Raw genomic sequence first — 22,906 nt, forward strand, 5'->3', positions numbered from 1 at the left:
AAATATTTTTGCATGATTTTCTTATTCTATTAAGCATTCAAATACATTATTTACATTCATCCTTATCATAACCATGAACTTCCTTTGTTTGAAAAATAACCTGGAGCAGAGAAGAAAATTTTAAAAGAATTTATGCATTTTCCCTATATAATCAATAGAGCCCCGCCCTAAAACCAGAACCCCTGACCCAGGGGCCATGAAATTCACAATTTTGGAAATGGCAACCATGCTCATCATAACTATGCACTAAGTTAGTTTATTTAAAACCCAAGAGCAGAGAAGAAGATTTTCAAAGAATTAATGCGATTTTACTATATAATCAATAGAGCCCCGCCCTAACACCTGAACCCCTGACCCAGGGGCCATGAAATTAATAATTTCTGAAAAGGCAGCCACGTTCACCATAACTACTTCTAAAATAGTTTATTTAATACCTAGGAGCAGAGAAGATTTTCAATGAATTAATGTATTTTCACTGTATAATCAATAGAGCCACACCCTAACACCGGAACCCCTGACCCAGGGGCCATGAAATTCACAATTTTGGAAGAGACACTCTTGCTTATCATAACTATGAACTTAGTTTATTTAATACCCAGGAGCAGAGTAGAAGATTTTCAAAGAATTAATGCATTTTCACTGTATAATCAATAGAGCCCCACCTAAACACCGGAACCCCTGACCCTGGGGCCATGAAATTCACAATTTTGGAAGAGACACTCTTGCGCATCATAACTATTTACTTAGTTAATTTCTTTAATACCCCGAAGCAGAGAAGAAGATTTTCAAAGAATTAATGCATTTTCACTATATAATCAATAGAGCCCCACCCTAACACCGGAACACCTGACCCAGGGGCCTTGAAATTCACAATTTTGGAAGAGACACTCTTGCGCATCATAACTATGTACTTTGTTAGTTTATTTAATACCAAGGAGCAGAGAAGAAGAGTTTCAAAGAATTAATGCATTTTCACGCTATAATTAATACAGCCCCGCCCTAACACCTGAACCCCTGACCCTGGGGCCATGAAATTCACAATTTTGGAAGATACACTCTTGCTCATCATAACTATATACTTAGTTTGTTTAATACCCAGGAGCAGACAAGAAGATTTTCAAAGAATTAATGCATTTTCACTATATAATCAATAGAGCCCCGACCTAACACCATAACCCCTGACCCTGGGGCCATGAATTTCACAATTTTGGTAGAGGGCTCAATGCTTTTTTTTTTTGAAGAGGCACTCTTGCTCATCATAACTATGTACTCAGTTTATTTAATACCCAGGAGCAGAGAAGAAGATTTTCCAAAAAATAATGCACTTTCACTAAATGATCTATATAGCCCCACCCGAGCACCAGAACCCCTGACCCCTGGGGCCATGAATTTCACAATTTTGGTAGAGGGCTCAATGCTTATTACAATCATACCAACAGTTCGACTGCTTGATGTCCAGGAGTAAAGAAGAAGATTTTTAAAGATTGCATTAATTTTGGTGGTTTTAGCCCCAACCCCCAGGGGGCAGTGACCATGAAATTCACAATTTTTGTTCCCCTTCACCCATAGATGCTATATGTCAAATTTGGTTGAAATTGGTTGAGCGGTTTCAGAGAAGAAGCTAAAAGTTTTCATTTTTTTCGCACGACGACAGACAAAAACGGATAGTAATAGGTCACCTGAGTGACTCAGGTGACCTAAAAATCATATCGAACCACAAATCATTGGAGGTCCTATATCTAACACATGTTTAGTCCTTTATACAATAGATATAGTCGTTTTCATATCCACGATTGTGACATCAGAATGGGTTTTGCGTGGATGTGAGTAAGTCAAATTAGTGGATTAACATCTACAAAACAGTACAAAACGTGAAATAACTATTTGTCAAACATGTAATAAAAAGAATCTTCCCTAGTTTATGGTTTGGATATGATTTTTCATCCAACCCGTTGTGTCGTTGGATTAAAAAAAAACATTTCTGACCACAAACCATGGGAGATCCTATATATATATATATATATATATATATATATATATATATATATATATATATATATGTATGTATGTATGTATTGTATAAAAATAATATCTTCTATTAGTACAAATCAGTGTATTAACAATAAATTTTTTTTTTAATTTGACTACTAAAATATTTTCAAAAAAAAGGAGAGAAAAAAATCATACCATAGACCAACACGAACAAGTAAACTTTATAACCACTAATTATGATTAAGAAGGAACATATGAGGGGTATTTGAAAAGTTCTGAATATCGTTTGACAAATTGTGCGTTTAACGAAGTTGAATTATTTGGTTTTAGGGCTTGGTATCGGCTGAAAATTACGTATTGCAATATATTACAACATTTTTATCTGTATTGCGATATGTATTGCAATGTTTTCAATAACAGTTAAAATGTTTGTTTTTTTTCCCTAATTTATAAGCAGAATGCATGTAACTATTATAAATACTTTGTCACAAGAAAGTTCTTGCCGATTTCACTAGTTTTGCAACAAAATGCATCCATGCAACAACCTTACCGCTTTGCACGCTTGAAAACGTTTCCGACTTATTAAATTTTACTTCAGAAATCTAATACCCAAGCATTTTGCCAGTATATTGGTACTGAAAAAACGTACCGCAATACAATATTTTTTGCTAACGAATATGCCTGAATATCGATATTATTGCCCAGCCCTATTTGGTTTCATGGAAAACATGAAGAAAATGCATACTACTCATAGTTCTCTGCGTCTCCGCACATAGAGACACTACCATATACCGCATACCGAATTGGGATAATGTACGTCCGCGTACAACGCGGCCGAATTACAGAAAAGAATAAGTGCGTAGATATTACCCCAAGAACTTCATAAATGAGACCGAAGTTACAAATTACATATACAATATATATTTAAAAAACATGTAAAAAAAAAAAAATAACGAAAAACGAAAATTAATATTTTTTCAAATATAATATTTTCTACTTTCACTTCAATGAAAACATGGATTCAGACAGATTAACAAGTGCTAAAAAGAAGTTAGGAATAACATATGAATTAAAGTTAGAACAAACAACTACACTTTGTGCTTTCATAGAGTCAAAGGACCTCATGTGTTTACTTCCGACTGGCTTTGGAAAAAGTGTTATTTTTCAACTGATGCCATTTCTTTCCGATGATCCCATGGCAGTTGTCCTTGAGATATCGCCAATGAACGCGATTATGAAGGATCAAGTTATGAAACTATGCGAAAGGGAATTCCAGCCTGTTCTCTTGATATTACGGGAAGAGATGGTTCCACCTACAAGCTGAAACCTGCACTGGGGACAGGTATGCCAGTTTTTAATCTTTTTAAAATCCTCATTTATTTCTAATGCTTAATTCTTTCTAATGCTATCGGGACCAGGCAATATTTATTTATATTTGATTATGCCCGGTCCCTTATTGACCACAACACTCTTCATGTTCAGGATTAAAAACTACCACACATACAGAGACACAATAAGCATTAACCAGCTGTTAACATCTTTCATATAAATCTCCCCCCCCCCCCCCAACACACAAAGATACATGTATATTCTATTCTGTTGAAAGATTTGGTGAATGAAGGACATACCAAAACAGAAGCCAAGTAAATTATTTTCTTAATTACAAGTTTTTTTGTGTTATGGATACATTGTACTTTACAGATTGTCTTAGTGTAAATGGTCAGCACACCTCATGCTTCTGGCAGTTTCTAATTTGCTGACATTGAGGAAGTCCAGGTTCAAATCCTGGGGGCAGTCTGAATTGCAATTAACTGAAAGAATCATTTGTACTAAATCCAAATGACCAAGATATATACTAATTTTAACAGTTAGACCTGCGTGTGTAACCCATACATCCAGTTGTCTGATGAGTTAACTAGGGAATATCAAAAAAATATGTCAGAGCAACTGCACACAAGGTACAAAAATGTATAATGCAGCATGAAGATTTTTGGTATGCATAGTCTAAACTAATTATGTGATGAAAGAAATAAAAATTTTTCATATAATATGACCTCTCTAATATCTGTTGGTTGAAATGTAAGTTTTTTTTTCTAAATGAAAAAATATATATACCCTCTTCTTAATCAGGTGTAAAGTTAAATGCAAAACAAGGAATAGAATAATTTCTTTGAAACCGATATAAGTCAGAACATAATGAAACAGTTGAATAGCTTTCACAATTATATGCATGAGTGCAAGAACTTTGACAGAAATATTCTGGACAATTTCTTGGAACAGTCAAGATGGAAGGATTGAAATGTCATCATACGACAGAGGCTATATGCACCGGTCAAATTCATGAAGGGGCATAATAAATTCAAATAATTGTTGTCACCAATATGGAATTTATAGTATGATTCATTGATATGCTTATGCAGTGCAACATTTTGCCAAATGAGGCAACTTGAAGATTTTTTGTAACAGATACAGACAAACAATAATGAGCATATTAAGTTCTGTAATCCTGTAGATATTGTGGATGACAATGAGGAAAGAAATGACAGCAGCAATGATGCTGACACTGATGAAGATGTTGGGAAGCTACTGATGAAAGTCCCTCCAGAAGAAAGGGCAACTGAAAAATGTCGCCTTATTTATGCCCATCCCGAGGCATTCCTTTCTTCAAGAGAAGGAAGGAAAATTTTACAAAGCCAAGCTTTGCAGGATCATGTGTGTGGTATCTGCATAGATGAAGCACACATGATACAAGAATGGTACGATATATATTAAGAGAAAAAGAGGCTCATAGGCCAAAAGGCTCACCTGAGTCAATATGAACATGTTCTTTATCAGCAGGTTTTTCCTCCTATATATTCTTAGGTAAAAATTTGATCCCATTATAGCCTAATCCTACCCCCATGTGTCATGATTTGAACAAACTTATATCTACACTACTTTAGGATGCTTCCATATCATTATGACTTATTATGGCTTTGTTCTTTAGAAGAATATTTTGAAAGATTTTTTTTCCTATATATTCCTATGTTAAACTTTGATCCCCCACTGTGTCCCCATCACACCCCCTGAGGTCATGATTTGAACAAAATTGAATCTACAATGTGTAGTGAAGGTTTCACAGATGTTCGAACTTTTCCGGCGAAGTGGTTCTTGAGAAATTTAAATGATGCCACCAAATTTTCAATAGTTCTTAATAACCTCCCCTTCAGTTTCAAGAGGGCATGACCATTCATTTGAACAAACTTGAATCCCCTTTACCCAAGGATGCTTTGTTGCAAGTTTGGTTAAAATTGGCCTTATGATTCTGGAGAAGTTAAAAATGTGAAACATTTATGGACAGGCAGACAGCTAGACAAAATTTTTGGTGAGCAGAAGATTGTAACTCCGAAACTTATTTTCATTTTAAATGCCCCTAAGCCAACAAACTATTTTAAAATTGTAAATGTTATTTTTTTTTAAGGGGGAAGACTTTTGGAAGGATTTTGCTAGAATACAAGAATTGCTGGGTATTTTCCCTGGAGTACCTGTATCCCTTTCTACAGCATCAGCATCACAATCGACAAAAGAAAAGCTGGTAAAAAAACATTGGTTTAAGGGATGCTATTTTTATTTCAAAGAATCCAGACAGGCCAAACATCAAATATCACAAATACGAACGACTACCTAGCATGCGACAAGAAGACGACCTTGACAAAATTCTAGGAGACATTGTAACAGGTCTACAAAAGGGCGGGAGACATTACCCTCATTTACACCGATTTGGAATCAATTAGGTATGGATATATGTTTTTGGAGAGCAAGTTAGGGATTGAGTCTCCTGAGAACAGGTGTTATGCACAGTGCCATACCCATTATCCTGAAAAAATGGAAAAAAAAATATCTGAGCCAGTAATTCGGCACAAGTGGGTTAGAAATTTGCGACAATGTCATTAAATTGCTTTCATCTGCTGGCATTGATGTGAAATGCTGCCGTTCTCAAACAATGGATGGGATAGCAAACATTTCCGGTAAATACAATGGTTTTGCTGCAAAATTCCAAGAAGTTTCTCCAAAGGCAACATATCACTACTGCAGTAACAACGATTTGAATCTAGTACTCTGCCAGAGTTGTCAGGTCCGGGAAGTGCATGTGATGTTGGATGCACTGAAGCAACTTGGAATTTTTTTTCATTACTCCCCGAAGAGGAGCAGGCGTCTCAAACAAGCTGTAACTACTGTGAATGAAGGAAGGCCATCAAAAGATGCCATTACAAAATCAAAAATGAAAATATTTTGTGAAACTCGATGGGTGGAGAAAATAACAACACTGCAGGATTTTGAAGACCAATATGAAGCTTTACTTACTTGTTTAGATGCCATTGGGTTTTCTGAACGCGGATGGGATGGCAAAGCGGTTACCGAGGCATATGGACTTATGAAGCACATAACAGATTGCACATTTATTGTCAGTTTCCAAACAGAGTGACATCTTTTTGGATATTTGATGAGACTTAGTAAGAAACTACAGGGAACTGAAATGGACGTTATTCAAGCTTACAACATGGTAGAACTGGTAAAGGAAACCGTAAAATTTGCAAGAACCAATGAAGCTGATTACAATATCATATATACAAAGTCAGAAAAAATGGCAAGATTAGCTGACATTACAATAGAAATTCCTAGAAGATGTGGTATACAAACTCACAGAAGTAACATTGAAGAAGAAGATGTCAAAGAATATTTCAAACGTACAGTTTTTATACCGTTTTTGGATAATGTTATTCAGCAAATGGATATGAGGTTTGTTACTCTTGCTAAAGCAGCTCTTCGTGGGTTTTACCTACTACCAAACAATTTTAACAAAATCACAGAGGAAACGGTCTCTTCTCTAGTTGATTTCCATAACACTGATTTACCATCCTCTTCTACTTTTTCTCAAGAACTGGAGCTCTGGAAGAGGTTATGCTCTAGCCAGGAAGACCGACCAGACACCATAACTTCAACACTATCAGACAGAAGAACGTGTTCAACTCTCAGCTTTAAAATATACCAAACGAGCATCGAGGAGTTCTATGGGAGAAGAAGGATTAAATGCACTTCTTCTTCTTTATGTATGCCAGGACATCAACATTGACGTCGAATCAGTCGTTGAAATGTATGCCAGGCAGCAGCCACGAAGAATGCTTCTTATCAATCCTCTAGCAGCGAATTTTTTTAAAATTAATTATTTTATTTTTATGTGATTTAAGCAATAAACTATAATTCAAGACCCCTGCCTCCTTTACTTAATTACTTGTTCTACCTAATAATGCTAATAAGGTTATTTACATGTTTCTGAACTGAATCATTATTTAGTTGCTTACTTTACTCAAGGCGCCCCCCAGACCCCCTGCCTACTTTGTGCGCCCCCCTAACTTCAATTCCTGGATCCGCGCCTGAAAATGCACATAGAAACAAGTCTGGTTGAAGAGTTATACGTGTTTTTTTTCAATAATTCTTAGAGTCTTTGTTACTCGAGTTTTATTTTTAAAAACATAAAGTTGTTATTAACCAGCTATACACGAAATATCTTTTGTCTAATTCTCAACCGATACAGGAGGAATAAAAATCTGCCGTGAAAAAGTACCATTTCCGATATTTGGAACTCCTTATTAACCATATTAACATTACAATCCTAGCCGAGCTCTAGGCAAATTTTCTTTGAAAAGCTTTAGAAAGAAGCTCATTATTGCTCTACTTTCGACGTCATCATATGGTCAAAAGAGCGGTTTACCGCCCTAAACACACAAAATTAAGATGTCATTTCAGGAGTAATGACGTCACAGAAATACTTTTTGACGTCATATTACATGTATGTTTTAATTCGTTATATCCGAGTTTGTTTATATAACATCACCAAATAATAAGTTACTAAATACAGGAAATGTTTATTGTTACATTCCTAGGGGTTATATCATTAAATTTGCTATATCTGTGTTTTTACTTTTATTTGTTGTTTTTTTATTTTATTTTGTTATAAGGCTATTGATCTTTCTATTTTCATCGTATAGGATATATCCTAAATATACTCCTTACACTAGTGTGTCAATTTGTTTGTTTGTTTTGTTTGTATGTTGTTTAACGTCCCTCTCGAGAATTTTCCACTCATATGGAGACGCCACCACTTGCCGGTGGAGAGCTGCAAATTTTGTCCTATACTCGGCACTTACAGCCAATGAGCAGTGAGGGATCTTTTTCGTGCCAGCACCTACTGCGACACGGGACCTCGGTTTATACGGTCTCATCCGAAGGACCGGTCTCCACGTCCCGCAGTGGGATTCGAACCCGCGACGTAGGGATCAACTCCTTACTTCGCGACTCTAGAGCAGACGCTCTAACCACTGCGCCACGCGGGTGACGTGTGTCAATTTGACCGGAAGTACAGATTATTTAGATTTTTGCAAAGGAAGTAAAAATTGCACCTCTCTCTGATGATGACTATACAAAATCAAGGCGTGTACAAATTACAAAGTGTTCCTATATAATTTTCTGATTTTCCCTTTGAATTAATGCTATTCATGCATCAGGTAAATGATATATTGGGGACTAGGTAAATATAAAACAATTATTTAAAATCTATTTAAAACTGCAGTAGAAACTTGCCTAAAGCGCAGAATGGGGAAGGGGGGGGGGAGAAAAATGAAAAACAAGAAGCAAAAAAAATATATATATTAAAGGTGATTATTTTGATAATTCTCACTATTGTTTACGGCTTCAAGAAGAAAGAAAAAACGGCAAGGGGACAGCCATCTTTGAGTTTAAAAAAATATAAACTAAATACATGTATTATATTATAGCAAATGACTATTTCTTAAAAAAAAAAATGGGTGAAACTCGATCCATCCCACCCCAACCCCCATCCGTTAGAGTACGTACGTGCTACGAAATATGCGATTTTTCTAAATATCGACCTTTTCCTTACTAACTCGTGTGAGTTCCATTTACATTACATGTACATGTGTGTAGTTGTTCCTTTGAAGACATTATATATATAGACAAATACAATTTCAGAGAAAGAGAGAGAGACAGAGAGAATAAAAACACAGTTACTAAAATAGCGATTTGGTTTGAGTCGTTTTGAATACATTATTATAATGCTTTAAACTTATTGATTTACTTTTTCAGTAATTCTCAAGTGTTGATTTTCTCAGTTAAATTAGTATAGCATAAAGTGACCGAGCATTTTTTTTTTTGGTGTGTGTGTGTTTTTCTTTAATTCGGGGTGGGGGGTGTTAAATCTGAATTTATTAAATAATTAACTGTTTATGTTTTTATTTTAGCTGCAATAATGTAGCCCTCTCCGATATTTTTTATCTGATATTTTTTGGAGAGGATCCCCCCCCCCCAAAGGGAGGGGGCTACATTATTGCAGCTAGTTTTATTAAACCACCAATCCTTTTTAATTATTTTACCATGAATATTTTTTAAGATACAAAATACGAAAAAAAGGTGGAATTTTGTGAAGTCTCTTTCAAATTTTACTAGGGTGAGTTTACGTACATGTATGTTTAAAATATTTATTTTAAATCATAATACGATCGGTATATTTATTTAAAATTTTGATAACGCCCGATATTCGGACACTCGGAATGGGATTGAGCCGTGAAGAACCGGGTCTAAAAAATTAATACACTGTATATTTTTTGTTTCCTATTAAAAGATCGCAAGTGGACTGGTGTAACTGAAAAATATATTAAAAGATAAATGGGCTTCGTTCAAATATTGCAAGTTGATAATAATAAATCAACAGGAAGGATTAATTGCCAAAAATTAAGGCGATATATACTAGTATATGAATCTTTAACTTTAGTGATCTAATGGAGGGCGATTTTCATAATTTGTGGTTGATCTATGCTTGAGTAGACCATCCATCAAAAAATGCAGTTTTTGTTTAATCTTGTATCAAAAGAAGCATGGAATCGGATACAAAGCTTACGGACTGCAGGTAACGTGGGATCTTAAGTTTTAAAAACTATGTACGATTCATATGAGGCGAGTTGGGGGGGGGGGGTTCCTTCATTTTGAAATGTTCCATTTGAGTTATTAAATATCTATATGTAAAAGTAACGAAAAACCAACCTTAGGAAATATAGAGCCCACTTAAAAAGTATGAGGAGAGAGTCGTGTATTTGAAAAAAATGTAGCCTACAACTGAGACAGATATTTTGATCACATGCTAAGTAATGTAATAATCTAGACAATTGAGTATATCAGTAAGTCATGATCATGAGTATATTTGAGAGATTCACTTCACCGGGATAGGGATATGTCATGGGGGTATACATGTAAATCACATTGATATTGCAGCTTCAAAAGAGTTGTATCAGTCGGTGTCTGATCTCTTGTCCCTGCAGCTTGAAACATGTCACAATGGTCAGGTGTGAATACATCTCTGTATGCTGGAGGGTAATGCACCACCAGTTGGATGTAAACACCTAAGTAAGATTTATAAAATTATATAGTTGTAAAACTCAGATTTCTTTTAGTGGAATGAGAATACTGTAAAATTAATGTATTATATTTAGCGTGCACGATATTTGGCGGAAATTGATTTTCGAACAAGTTAACGTAGATTTATTTTAGTGCATTTCTTATTTAGTATATATGTGCAAGACATTTAATTATCGATAAACCGCCGCCTTTTGTAATTTAGAAATCATGGCGGTATAACGAATTTGGCGATTAATTGAATTTCCCACCTTTGGGGAAACAAGAAATAGAGTTACCGTTCTTGGAAATAAAACATTTAGCGTTTATATTCTTAGTATTATATAAAAACACATTTCAAAATTTGAAAATGCCTCACATAGTTTTTTACGTACACTAATTTCGTTTTAAAACAAAATACACATTTATAAAATAAATACATGAACACAGGTACATTCATGTAAATCTGAACGTCTGATATTTTAAAGAAAACATGCTGATCTTAGTAATCTATTGCCGAAAGATTGCCGATATATTGAATTCCTGTAAATACATTAATAGTTTATGGCATTATCGTTGCTAAAACTTTCGCAATTAATATACTGTATCACTATTTTTAAACAAACTTTGCATTGTTTGAAGTAGGGCTCGTCGAACTAATATTGTCGGCGAACTCAAGTTTAACAACAGCCGCTTTCGAGCCATAATTAAATCATTTTTTAATGAACAGAAAAGAAAATTATAATTACGTATATACAGTTGACGATAAAAATTATTAATATTTAATTCTTTAATTACGTGTAACTTACGGTGATCTGGACAGTGACAACCAATTAGTCGCTTCACTGACCACATGCACCTGTGGCGGTATGTCGAGATAATTGACACGTTGAAATGGACGTTTGTTGTGAAAACAGGGTGGCGGATGGCGGTATGCGAATTTGGTGTTATAAAGAGAATTTTATATAGCAGGAAAAACGTTCTTGGGAAATCATGGCGGTATTGCGAGAATGGCGATAAATCGAATGGCAATAATTCGAGAATTGACTGTACTTGAATTTGCGAAAGCTTCTTTCCGCAAAAGGCGCTAAAAATATAAACAGCCATATGTAATACGTTTACAGTAATTAAATCATAATATTTTACATAAATGGTATCACTGGAGTTCAACTCACCTGAATCTTGACTTAAACACACCAAATGCTCTCTCCACCACAACACGGGCTCTGCAATGTGAAGTGTTGGAGTTGTCCTCCTGTTGGTTTCTAGCGTTGCTTACTGGAGTCACGGGGTGTAACTTCAAAGGATAACCTAAGACGCAGGAGTAATTCATAAAGACTAAGGTAAATAGATGGGTTAATCTGTGCACAAATGCAATTTCAAGTATTGTGTATTTGTACCTGAATCTTTTAAAAGCCAGCCAGCCAGCCACAGCAACTTTGACCCAAGATGACATTCAAATTTGAGTTTTCAAAGACAAAGTTGTCGTGATCAGCCCAAGGCCTCTTGCATACCAAAGCAGTGAATTTGCAAAATTATAAAGATCGCTGTCACAGCAAATCATATTCTTTAAAAATCGAAAACTTTAAATTGTGGTGTATTGAGAAAAATACTCTCTCTTTCTTTCTCTCTCCCTCTCCGGTTATTTTATATTTAGACTATTTATCTGCATAGATCTGCAACAGCCTGTACATTTAAGGCTTGAAATTCATTGCAGCAGACGTAGTTACCTTCATTCCCTGATGGGGCTTGGATTTTTTATCAGGTTGCAATTTATTGCCCCCATAACATTAGGAAATCCTGCCTTTCCAAAAAAAAAATGTTTTTGTCCGTCTGATTTCTTCGTTACTTGATGGAAACTTGATATTCTAAAGGTGATGACAAAAGAATGTAAAACTTTGTCCATCGTAACACATACATTTGACCTTGAAATTCCATGTACATGTAAGTCGCCTTACAGCCTTGTAAGGCGCCTTACAGTGGCCAAAACCTGTTAATAATTGGATTTCATATTTGTAACCAAATCATATACTGTACACAATTATATAGTGTACAATTATATAGTGTACAAGTAGTCAAACTGGTATAAAGGCATTTTTTAATGCAATAATGTTTAGTTTACTAGTCATATTTGTACAAATTATGGTCCTGGGGCTATGGTGGGTTCACTATAATGAAATTGTCCTCACACTTTCCCTTATTAATAAAAACATGTTTGTTAAGGGCAGTTATAGGCTAAATCTGCTGTCCATTCCATGGCATATCTGTATTTAAAATAGTAATGGAGAAGAAACATGTATAAAATTCAATGTTTTCTTTAAAATTTTTCTCTAAAGATCAGTAATCATACGTGTTTGCCTCAGTATGCTTTAAAAAAATGATTTTTTTTTAATTTATGTAGTTACAAGGCATGCTTAGGTGAGCTAGGTTGAAAATGAGCTTCTTATTTTGATGGATATATGTAATTTTGATGGGTTGAAAAGCTATTTTTAGGCGACACTGAAGATATTAAATGATTAATATATTTATGAATAAGTCTGTATATCTAAAAGGAAAATATTTCCAGATTGGTTCTTTTTAACGACAAATGTGGTGTAATGAATGACTATTGAAATGAAATGCTGTCAATAATAAAGGAACGTACTTGTATTTCTGCTGGAACAGATTGGCTTCTTCTTCATCCTCCCGCACTATATCAACGATGAAGAGGTATTGCCTCGGCAACCGCGGTACCTCTCGATTATCTCAGCATCGGACAAATGGTCCATTGGATTGTTTCCGTCTCGAAACACCTTCTAACCTCTCTTTTTGTGCATTTTATCAATCGATTCAAGAATAAAAAAAAAGACAGCCATGATGAATAATTTTATTTACCATGGTAACAGCGATTTATAGAACAACTTTTAGACCAAACTTATGACTTGCAACAGCCTCCGAGTCGTAAGCACGACCTATGACCGAATTATGTAGTAACTCGCAAGTCCCAAATCTTTGTAAAACGGTCGTATATCGTAAGTTCGGTCGTACGACAGTTTCCATTTACGACCTTTTGTAAAACCGGCCCTTGAACTTTTCAAATGCCCCCTCGTTATTTACGTTAAGCTATGATAATATTAATTTTATCTCTTAATGGCTTTTCGTTTTTTATTTAGTTTTGAAAATTTCTGTTTATAAAGTTAATCTTTTGTAAAGTACTGTATCAGAGAATAATTATAAGATGATGAATAAAATTCGTCATTATAGTTGATGAACCTTTTTCCAGAGTCTATAATTTTTTTTTATACTTACTATAAATAATACTTACCGTGTCCAAGGTTTGAGAGGAGTTACTTTGTATGATATTCAAATCATTCTAAACATGAAACAAGAAACTGTGTACTTCTCATATTATTATTCAAATAAATGTTCTATCTGATTCGGAACATTATTGTCTATCTTGAAACTTTAAAACAATTACCAGTAAATCTTCTTCAACTTTTGAAGCTAACTCGGACGACGACGAAAACCTTTGGACATCGCCACCTGTGGTTTGTGCAATACGATCATACACAGAAGACTGACGCTTATATCGTTCTAAATGATATAAAGGGAAGAGTTACATTTACATACATTTTAAATTAAGTAATACTTGTATAAAACATATTACAATTCCTCTCTAATACCATTTTAGTAATAATTAATACATCAAATCAATGTACATGTATGCACACTCTGTATACTCAAACCTATTGCGCGTTTTCGTCGACGTCCACATTCATTAGTCAGACGAAATTTTGCTGTAATATTCTTTTCTAGTAGAATTCTTATAGCCTCCGCTTCCTTTTCAGGGTCTTTAGCAGGAGCATCCGTATAAATGTAAACAGGTGAGTTGTGGTTAGACAGAGTTGCCCCTGCAAAGACCAATCAAGGATGATTTTAGAAATATCGTTTAAACATTAAAGCATTAATTAAAATAAAGCATACATTTGCTGTAGTTGTTGGCCTTGTATTTGAAATAAACTACTACTAACAATAAAACTTATACGAGGGTTGTCCATAAAGTTCGTGAACAGTGACTTTTATGTCAAAATAATTTAATTCTAGTTGTAACGCTTTATTTTATTGGACAAAAAATTTACTTTATTTTGTATAAAATGGGTTGCCTACGTCACAATGACTTGCGTCAAAAACGTATCGATCCGCCTGACGTTACATTCAAATTTTGCACAAATTGAAGTCATTTTTTAAGGACAATCATCTTTTTTTTCTTACATCAAATGAATGAAAATTAAATTATAAGGAATGAATTTAATAGCTACCCAATTTATACGGTATAAACTGGGTTGGAACAGTTTACGCTTTTTTATAAACCGCTTCGCGGTTTATAAAGCGTAAACTGCCCCAACCCAGTTTATATCGTATAAAATGGGTAGCTATTAAATTCATTCCTTAAATGAATGGTCCTTATATTCTTGTATACAAAAATATTTTATCCAAGACAGAATAGTTTGATTTTAATTGTTTGAACTTCATATTTTTTGTAAAAATTTACGGTCTTCAAAAGTTGCAGATAGTGTGCACGACCCAGGGTTAAAATGCCATAAACTTTGAAATAAACTGTTCTAATTAAAATGATTATTTTCTTTAAAAAGCAAGTCAAGACTTAAAAATTAGATATGTCGCAAATGAAGCGGTTATCGTCGCTGTGTGATATCTTTAGTATCGCTTACTATTCAGATAGTGAAAATATTGGGAAAAAACCGCAAGAACTATGTTTCAAAAAATGACAGAAAAAGCGGTTTGACCATCCGAACAGAAAACGGCGTCAAATCATGAAATCATGTTTTAATATGGTTAAAACGACGTCAGAGATAAAATATTTATTCAAACTTGAAATTATTGTAATAAATTTAGTTCGTTGATATGAAATTGGTATATACGATTTTTCAACAATGTGTACAATTTTGTAGAAACTACAAGAAGTGGAAAACCAGAAACTACAAGAAGTGGAAAACCACTGTTGTTTGATGAAAATAGGATATCCTTATTCATGACATTGTTATAATTCTAGCGCAACGTCAGACTGGGCGGCGCAGCGTGGGTATACGAAGTGTATATAATGAAATGCTCGTAAATTAATAGTATCGTGTATCGATTTGAATTTTAAAAATTAAATCCATTATGATATATACATAAATATTATTGCACACACTGAACAACATAGAATAAATATTCAAAATCCATAATTTTGACGTTATCATGAAATTAGCTTTACTTCAGACTGGGCCGTGCGGCTGGCATATACAAAATATTGACACCATTACTTTTATAAATTATTTGTATTGTTTTAATTTTTATATATTTACTAAATCATCATGGTCCATATTAAAATACAATATCATAAACGTTTTCCAGTGCGGTCATTATTAAGAAAAAAATATAGCATTTGTCCACGAACTGTCATCTTAGTATAATAAAACACTGTAAAGGATCCGTAGAAGTATAAAATAAAACAAAATAAACTCATAAATGAAGCTATTCGCCCAAAGGCAAGAGAAATAGCATGATCTGGGATCAACAAAATAATAAGTCTAGTACTCTGTAACAAATCTTAAAGTAGATCTATTTACTTGTCTGTGCTTGCCCCATTTGACACTATAGCGCTTATCCAGGTAAAACAAACAAAACATTTGTGCTAGAGCATTATTAATAAACCCATCTCATTCCCTCTCACATTGGCCTCTTTTGGAATAATATTTATTGTATAAAGATAAGGTATTTTTGTCTCATTTTTATCTCTTATTTACAAGTCTACCTGACAATTAAAAACACTGAAAATACTTTTTGTATTTTGTATATTTTGAAAATTTTTGCAAAAATATATTATTCAATTGACATTTCAATTACATAATTATAACCGGTCACGATAGCCTAGTGGTAGAGCCTCGTGATCGGAAGGCTCGGGTTCGATTCTCGTTCGCCGCGTCAAGCCTAAGACGTCAACATAGGAAGTGACTGTTCCTTCGCCAAGCGCTCGGCACAAGAGGTGAAAGTCATGGGTCTTTCGGATAAGACCTTAAAAACCGAGGTCCCTTATCACGGTAGGCGTTGGCGTGATGAAGGACCCTCACTGCTCAATAACCCTGAGCGCCGAGCATAGGTATAAATTTTAAGCCATTCAGCGGCATACGGTGACGTCTCTGAATGAGTGAAAAATTCTCGAATGGGACGTTAAACAACATACAATCAATCAATTACCTAATTATAGATGAAAAGCAAAGGGGAATAACTTCTGTCAGCAGAATACATATTTTAAACAAGAGGCCCAAGGGCCTTAACGGTCACCTGAGTATAATACAACAATTTAGAAGTTAAATACACTGATAGTTGAAGCTTTGTTGCCCTAAAGCAAGAGAAGTAGGAAGATCAGGATCAACAAAATAATTAGTCTAGTATTCAGTATCAACTCATAAATTAAGTTCTAATCTGTCCCCCACTTAACACTATGCAGACTATTAACAAACTATTAGTGCTTCTGTACTATTTTTAAACCCATATTAAGACCTCTAGCATTGACCTCTCTTATGGTCTTTGAAGAACTTTTAATAAGATAAGTTATTTTTGTCTCATTTTTATTTATCTATTACTTACTGGTCTACCTGTTTATTAAAACTAAGAAAGTACTTTTTTAATTATACGATAAACATTCTTGCATAATTATCTTATTCTATTAACCTTTCAAATACATTATTTACAGTGATTTATTATCAAAGGTGAATGGAAAAGGGGAATAACTTCTCTCAGTAGAATACAAATTAATAGAGCCCTGCCCAGGACCAGAATGCTTAGACCAATGGTCCAGATGTTTAAAAATCTGGTAGAAATACGCTTACTCATATCATTTAAACTTTTACTCAGTTTGCTTCCAATATGCCCAGAAGCAGAGAAGAATTTCACAGGTACAATGCATTTTCACTATAGATTCAACAAAGCCTTACCCTAACACCAGAACCCAAGACCAAGGGTCAAGAAATTTACAAATTTGGAAGAGTTACCCTCATCATCATAACTATGGACTTCAAAGAATTAACACTTTTCCATTATATTATCAAAAGCCCCCCCCCCCTCGTTATGCCAGAACCCCTGACCCTAGGACCACAAGATTTAAAAATTCTGTTCGCAGCTCCCATTTTCATCATAGCTAAGCAATTTATTTATCAGCTCAACACTAAGGAGCAGACAGGATTAATTAATGATTAATAGAATTAATGCTTTTTCACTATATAATCAATAGAGCCCCCCCCCCCTTCATCAAGAACCCCAAAAACTGAGGCCATATTTTTAAAAATTTTGGAAGAGGCATCCTTGTCTATCATAATCATGCACTTAGTTTGTTTATATAATCTCCAGTAGCAGAGAAGAAGATTTTCAAAGAATCAATGCATTTTCACTATATAATCTATAGAACCCCTGACCCTGGGGCCATGAAATTCACAATTCTTGAAAAGGCATTCTTATGCATCATAACCATGCACTTAGTTTGTTTAAATAATCTCCAGTAGCAGAGAAGAAGATTTTCAAAGAATCAATGCATTTTCACTATATAATCAATAGAGCCCCGCCCTAACACCAGAACCCCTGACCCTGGGGCCAAAAATTCACAATTTTTGAAAAGGCATCCTTATGCATCATAACCATGTACTTAGTTTGTTTAAAATACCCAGGAGCAGAGAAGAAGATTTTCAAAGAATTAAAGCATTTTCACTATATAATCAATAGAGCCCCGCCCTAACACCAGAACCCCTGACCCTGGGGCCATGAATTTCACAATTTTGGAAGAGGCACTCTTGCTCATCATAACTATGTACTTAGTAACTTTATTTAATACCCAGGAGCAGAGAAGAAGATTTTCAAAGAAATATTGCACTTTCACTATATGATCTATATAGCCCCACCCTGGGGCCAGAACCCCTGACCCTGGGACCATGAATTTCACAATTTTGGTAGAGGGCTCCATGCTTATTACAAAGATGCCAACAGTTTGACTGCTTGATGTCCAGGAGTAAAGAAGAAGATTTTTAAAGATTGCATTATTTTTGGTGGTTTTAGCCCCACCCCTCAGGCCCCAGGGGGGCAGGGACCATGAAATTAACAATTTATGTTCCCCTTCACCCATAGATGCTATATACCAAATTTGGTTGAAATTGGTTGAGCGGTTCTAGAGAAGAAGTTAAAAATGTTCAAAAGTTAACGCACGACGGACGACGACGGACGAAAACAGATAGCAATAGGTCACCTGAATGACTCAGGTGACCTAAAAAATAAAGCCCTGTCCAGCACCAGAACACTTGTTGAAGTGGTCCAGAATTTCACAAATCTGATAAAATACCCTTGATTATTACATATTTGTACTCAGTTTGCCTCCTAGATGCCCAGGAGCGGCAATAAGAATTTCAAAGAAATAATGCATCTTTCACTATACATTCAACACAGCCTCGGCTTATCACTGGAATCTCTAACCCAGGGGCCACGAAAGTTTTAGGAGAAACATCCTTGCTCATCATAACTATGTATTTAGTTTATCTGCTAAATAGGCAAGAGCGAGGAAGATTTTCAAAGAATAAATGCATTTTCACTAAATAGAATCCATAAAGCCTTGTCCTAACACCACAAGTCCTGACCCAGGGGCCATGAGATTCACAATTTTGGAAGAGACACCATTGCTCATTATTTTATAACTTTGCACTTAGTTTGTTTGCTTAATACCTAGGACGAGGGTAGACTTTCCCTAAGAAATATTGCATTTTGACTTTATTCAACAGAGCCCCGCAATTGCACCACAGCCTCTGAGTCAGGGGCTTTGAATGTTATAATTTTGGATGAGACACCTTTGCTCATTAAAACAATGCGATTATTTTCTCTGCCTAGAAGCTGAATTCGTACATTTTCACCATTTAAGATATAGATTCCTGCCCTAACACCAGATCCCCTGACCCAGGGGCAATTAATGTCACAGACTTGGTAGAGGCACCCTGCATCTAGTTTGTTTGCCTAAAACCTAGATGCAGAGAAAATTTACAAAGGAATAATACATTTTTACTATATAATGAACAAAGCCTACACATCCTAATACCAGAATCCCTCCTCCAGGGGCATGAAATGCATGATTATAGAGGAGGCATCCTTGCTCATCATAACTTTACACTTAGTTTGCTTAATACCTTGAGGTATTTAAAACAATTTCTAAAGAGTTAATGCATTTTCACTATATATTTATCAATAGTGCCCCATCCTAACGCTAAAATAACTGATCCAGGAAATCTAAAAAAAGGGATTCTTGCTTATCATAACTATACATTTCATGTATTTGCTTAATGTCCAGAGTAGGGAAGAAGAGTTTCATAGAAATAATGCATTTTCACTAAGTATAATCAATAGGGCCCTATCCTAACATCAGAACCTTTTACACAGGGGCAATAAAATTATAAAATTCACACTTTCGGAAGAGGCACTCTTAATCATCATAATTTTGCACTTTGTTTGTCAATGCCCAGGAGCAGGTAATAACGCGGGTACGTTAAGGCAGTACACAGATCATATTTCGGCGAATTTAGACTTTTTTCGTAAGATGTAACATTGATAAATCGGAAAAGCCATAGATAAAACATTTACTATTATTATCCATTGTATAGACGTCATTGAGTCTGAGGCTAAAAGAAGCACTCCACTACGACGTCATCACGTGACGTCTATAAATAGAAAAATTACCTTAATGAAAAAGTGAAAAGTTCAACACTACCCCGGGGATAATTCATTTCTTTTTGTGAAAATAATTATGTAAAAACATCACTGGACCATGAAAAGTGCTGCTAGAATCCTACTCTCCCGACACAGAAAAAATTATTCCAAAGTTTCGCATGAAACCTTACCAAAATTTTTACATTTTATACGTACGATCAAGGAATTGTCATCAATTTATGTACTATAGAATACAAGCTTTCGATACAAACAAAAATCATGTTTCACAGTATGCGGCGTAGTGTTGAATTTTTGCATCATTGTTGTTATAGAGCGACAGAGAAAAGGCTGATCGGGATTTCATAGCACTGCCTCTGTTCATTATAAGAAAACATGATAAGAATATATCAGCGTACCTGATTCTTAATCTTTAATTCCTTATGAATCACACATAACATTCAATGTATATGCTTTAAAACTCCCATTTCATATATTTGTTTACATAAATTCTCGTCACGTTTCATTTTCACTCGGCAAGTATTTGATCAATAGTTATGACGTCATGGGTTTGGTATTTACCCCCGTGATAAATACTTAGCTATTTATACCACCCAAAAACGACAAGATTTAGTTTATATTATGTTTTTGAATGATTCCATTCATTTCTTGGATCTGAAATTAAACTTTAAATATAGATTTTAAGAGTTCGTCATTTCTAAAGTTCACGTCATACAGCTTACTATGACGTCATATTGTAAAGGCAAGTAGGATATCTCTGGGTGTAGCCATAACATTCCTGCGAAGATATCTAAAGAAAAAATGCATTTGCACTATATAATAAGAACGACACTTGCCCAATTTTATAAAGAATGTTTTGAATGATAGACATTTTAAAGTACGCTTGGGGTCTACATATTCGGACAATTTTGAACAGGAAATGGGTGTGCCACAAGGAAGTATTTTATCGGTCACATTATTTAGCGTAAAAATTAACAGTATAGCAGAAGTGCTTAAAAATAATATGCATGAAAGTCTATCTGTCGATGATTTTGTTCTTTGTTTTAAATTCAAAAGTATGATTTATATTGAGCGAAAATTACAGCTTTGTCTAAATAAAATTCAAAATTGGGCTGATATAAATGGATTTAAGTTCTGCTCCAAACGGAAAGCCCACGGTGATCCACATTTGCTTCTAGATGGAATCCCTATAAAAATAGTAAAAGAGTAAAATTTTTAGGTATTATCTTTGACAGTAAACTCTCTTATCTCGCATGTATATTAAAATGCTTAAAGAAAAATGTACAAAGGCATTAGATGTATTAAAAGTTATTGCAAATACAAAAGGGGGGGGGGCGGATAAAAATACTCTTTTAAAACTCTATCGATCTTTAGTTAGATCTAAATTAGACTATGGTTACATTGTATATGGTTTGGCAAGAACTTCATACATGAAAGCTCTTGACGCAGTCTATCATCAAGGCCTTCGACTTTGCTTAGGAGCTTTTCGAACTTCTCCTGTAAATAGTCTATACGTTGAAGCAAATGAGCCACCGCTGGACTTAAGAAGAATCAAACTTACCTTACAGTATATTTTCAAATTAAAAGCGAATATTAATAATCCTGCTTACGATTGTGTTTTTCATCCGTAGTACGAAAACTTATATGATAAAAGTAAAACATGTATAAAACCTATTGGTCTAAGATCTAGAAAACATAAGAGGGATTCTGACCAACCTTTGGACATTATAAAACCTACAATTTTCTCTGAAATACCGCCATGGAAATTAATTAAACCAAATGTAGACACATCTTTAACTAATTTTAAGAAATCAGAAACCAATTCTCTTGTTTTTAAACAGAAATTAGCCGAAATAAAACAATCTAAAAATTCTACAGTCGAAATTTATACAGATGGTTCTAAAGACAAAAATAAAGTAGCAGCGACTGCAGTGAATAAAAATATTTTTTTTTCTTTAAGGCTTCCAAATGAAGCTACAATATTTACAGCAGAGGCAAAAGCCGAACAGCTTGCATTTGAATTTATTAAATCTAATGACAACTCTTTTACAATATTTTCGGACTCCCTTTCTTGCTTGCAATCTATACAAAATATGACCATCGATCAACCCTACATTTTAGATATATTTATTCAGTACTATCACTTCACTCAACAAGGTAAAGTAGTTGACTTTTGTTGGATTCCAAGTCATGTTGGAATTATTGGAAACACTAAGGCTGATAGTGCTGCAAAATTGGCACTTCTACGGTGGCTGCTATAGGACATGGTATAAAAATTCGTGGCCACGAAATAAAAATTCGTGGCCACGAAATAAAATTCGTGGGAACGAATTTTTATTTCGTGGCCACGAATTTTTATTTCACAATTACATGTACATATAGTGTTAAAATGATAATTTGCTATGGACCTAGTGAGAGTCTGTCCCATGACACACAGACACAGTTAGATTATTGTAACTGGCCCGCACTGATAAACATCATTATAAATACCCATATATTTAATTTGCATATATATTAGAAGCAGCTGAGAATTGGTACATGCATTATGAACATAGTCTAGCTGTAAAAAATAATAATAATAATAAACTATCTCTTTTGCTCTGTGCCCAAAATTAAAACAAGACATTCAAGCCGATTCAATTGACTGTTCTGGAGTTTAAGGCAGTTCAATGATACTGCATCCAAAATGACATCCTAACCAAATGATAAAACAAAATGAAAGTGTTCTCTTCAG

At 34.6% G+C, this 22,906-nt stretch overlaps 1 protein-coding gene across 1 annotated transcript in view; it reads right to left on the reverse strand.

Annotated features, from left to right (window-relative positions):
* LOC133182699 (uncharacterized) overlaps nt 1-22,906 on the reverse strand; it is a 54,436-nt gene that overhangs the window by 12,877 nt on the left and 18,653 nt on the right. Inside the window, exons 8-10 of the mRNA XM_061317550.1 lie at nt 14,163-14,327; nt 13,895-14,010; nt 13,742-13,789 (exon numbers count right to left, since the gene is read on the reverse strand). Coding sequence (XP_061173534.1) covers nt 13,742-13,789; nt 13,895-14,010; nt 14,163-14,327 — 329 coding nt within the window. The remainder of the gene's footprint in view (nt 1-13,741; nt 13,790-13,894; nt 14,011-14,162; nt 14,328-22,906) is intronic.

This window comes from Saccostrea echinata, unplaced genomic scaffold (genome assembly GCF_033153115.1).
Source record: "Saccostrea echinata isolate AGI-Se365-2 ecotype Australia unplaced genomic scaffold, CSIRO_AGI_Sech_v1 ptg000009l, whole genome shotgun sequence".
NCBI classification, from domain to species: domain Eukaryota; kingdom Metazoa; phylum Mollusca; class Bivalvia; order Ostreida; family Ostreidae; genus Saccostrea; species Saccostrea echinata.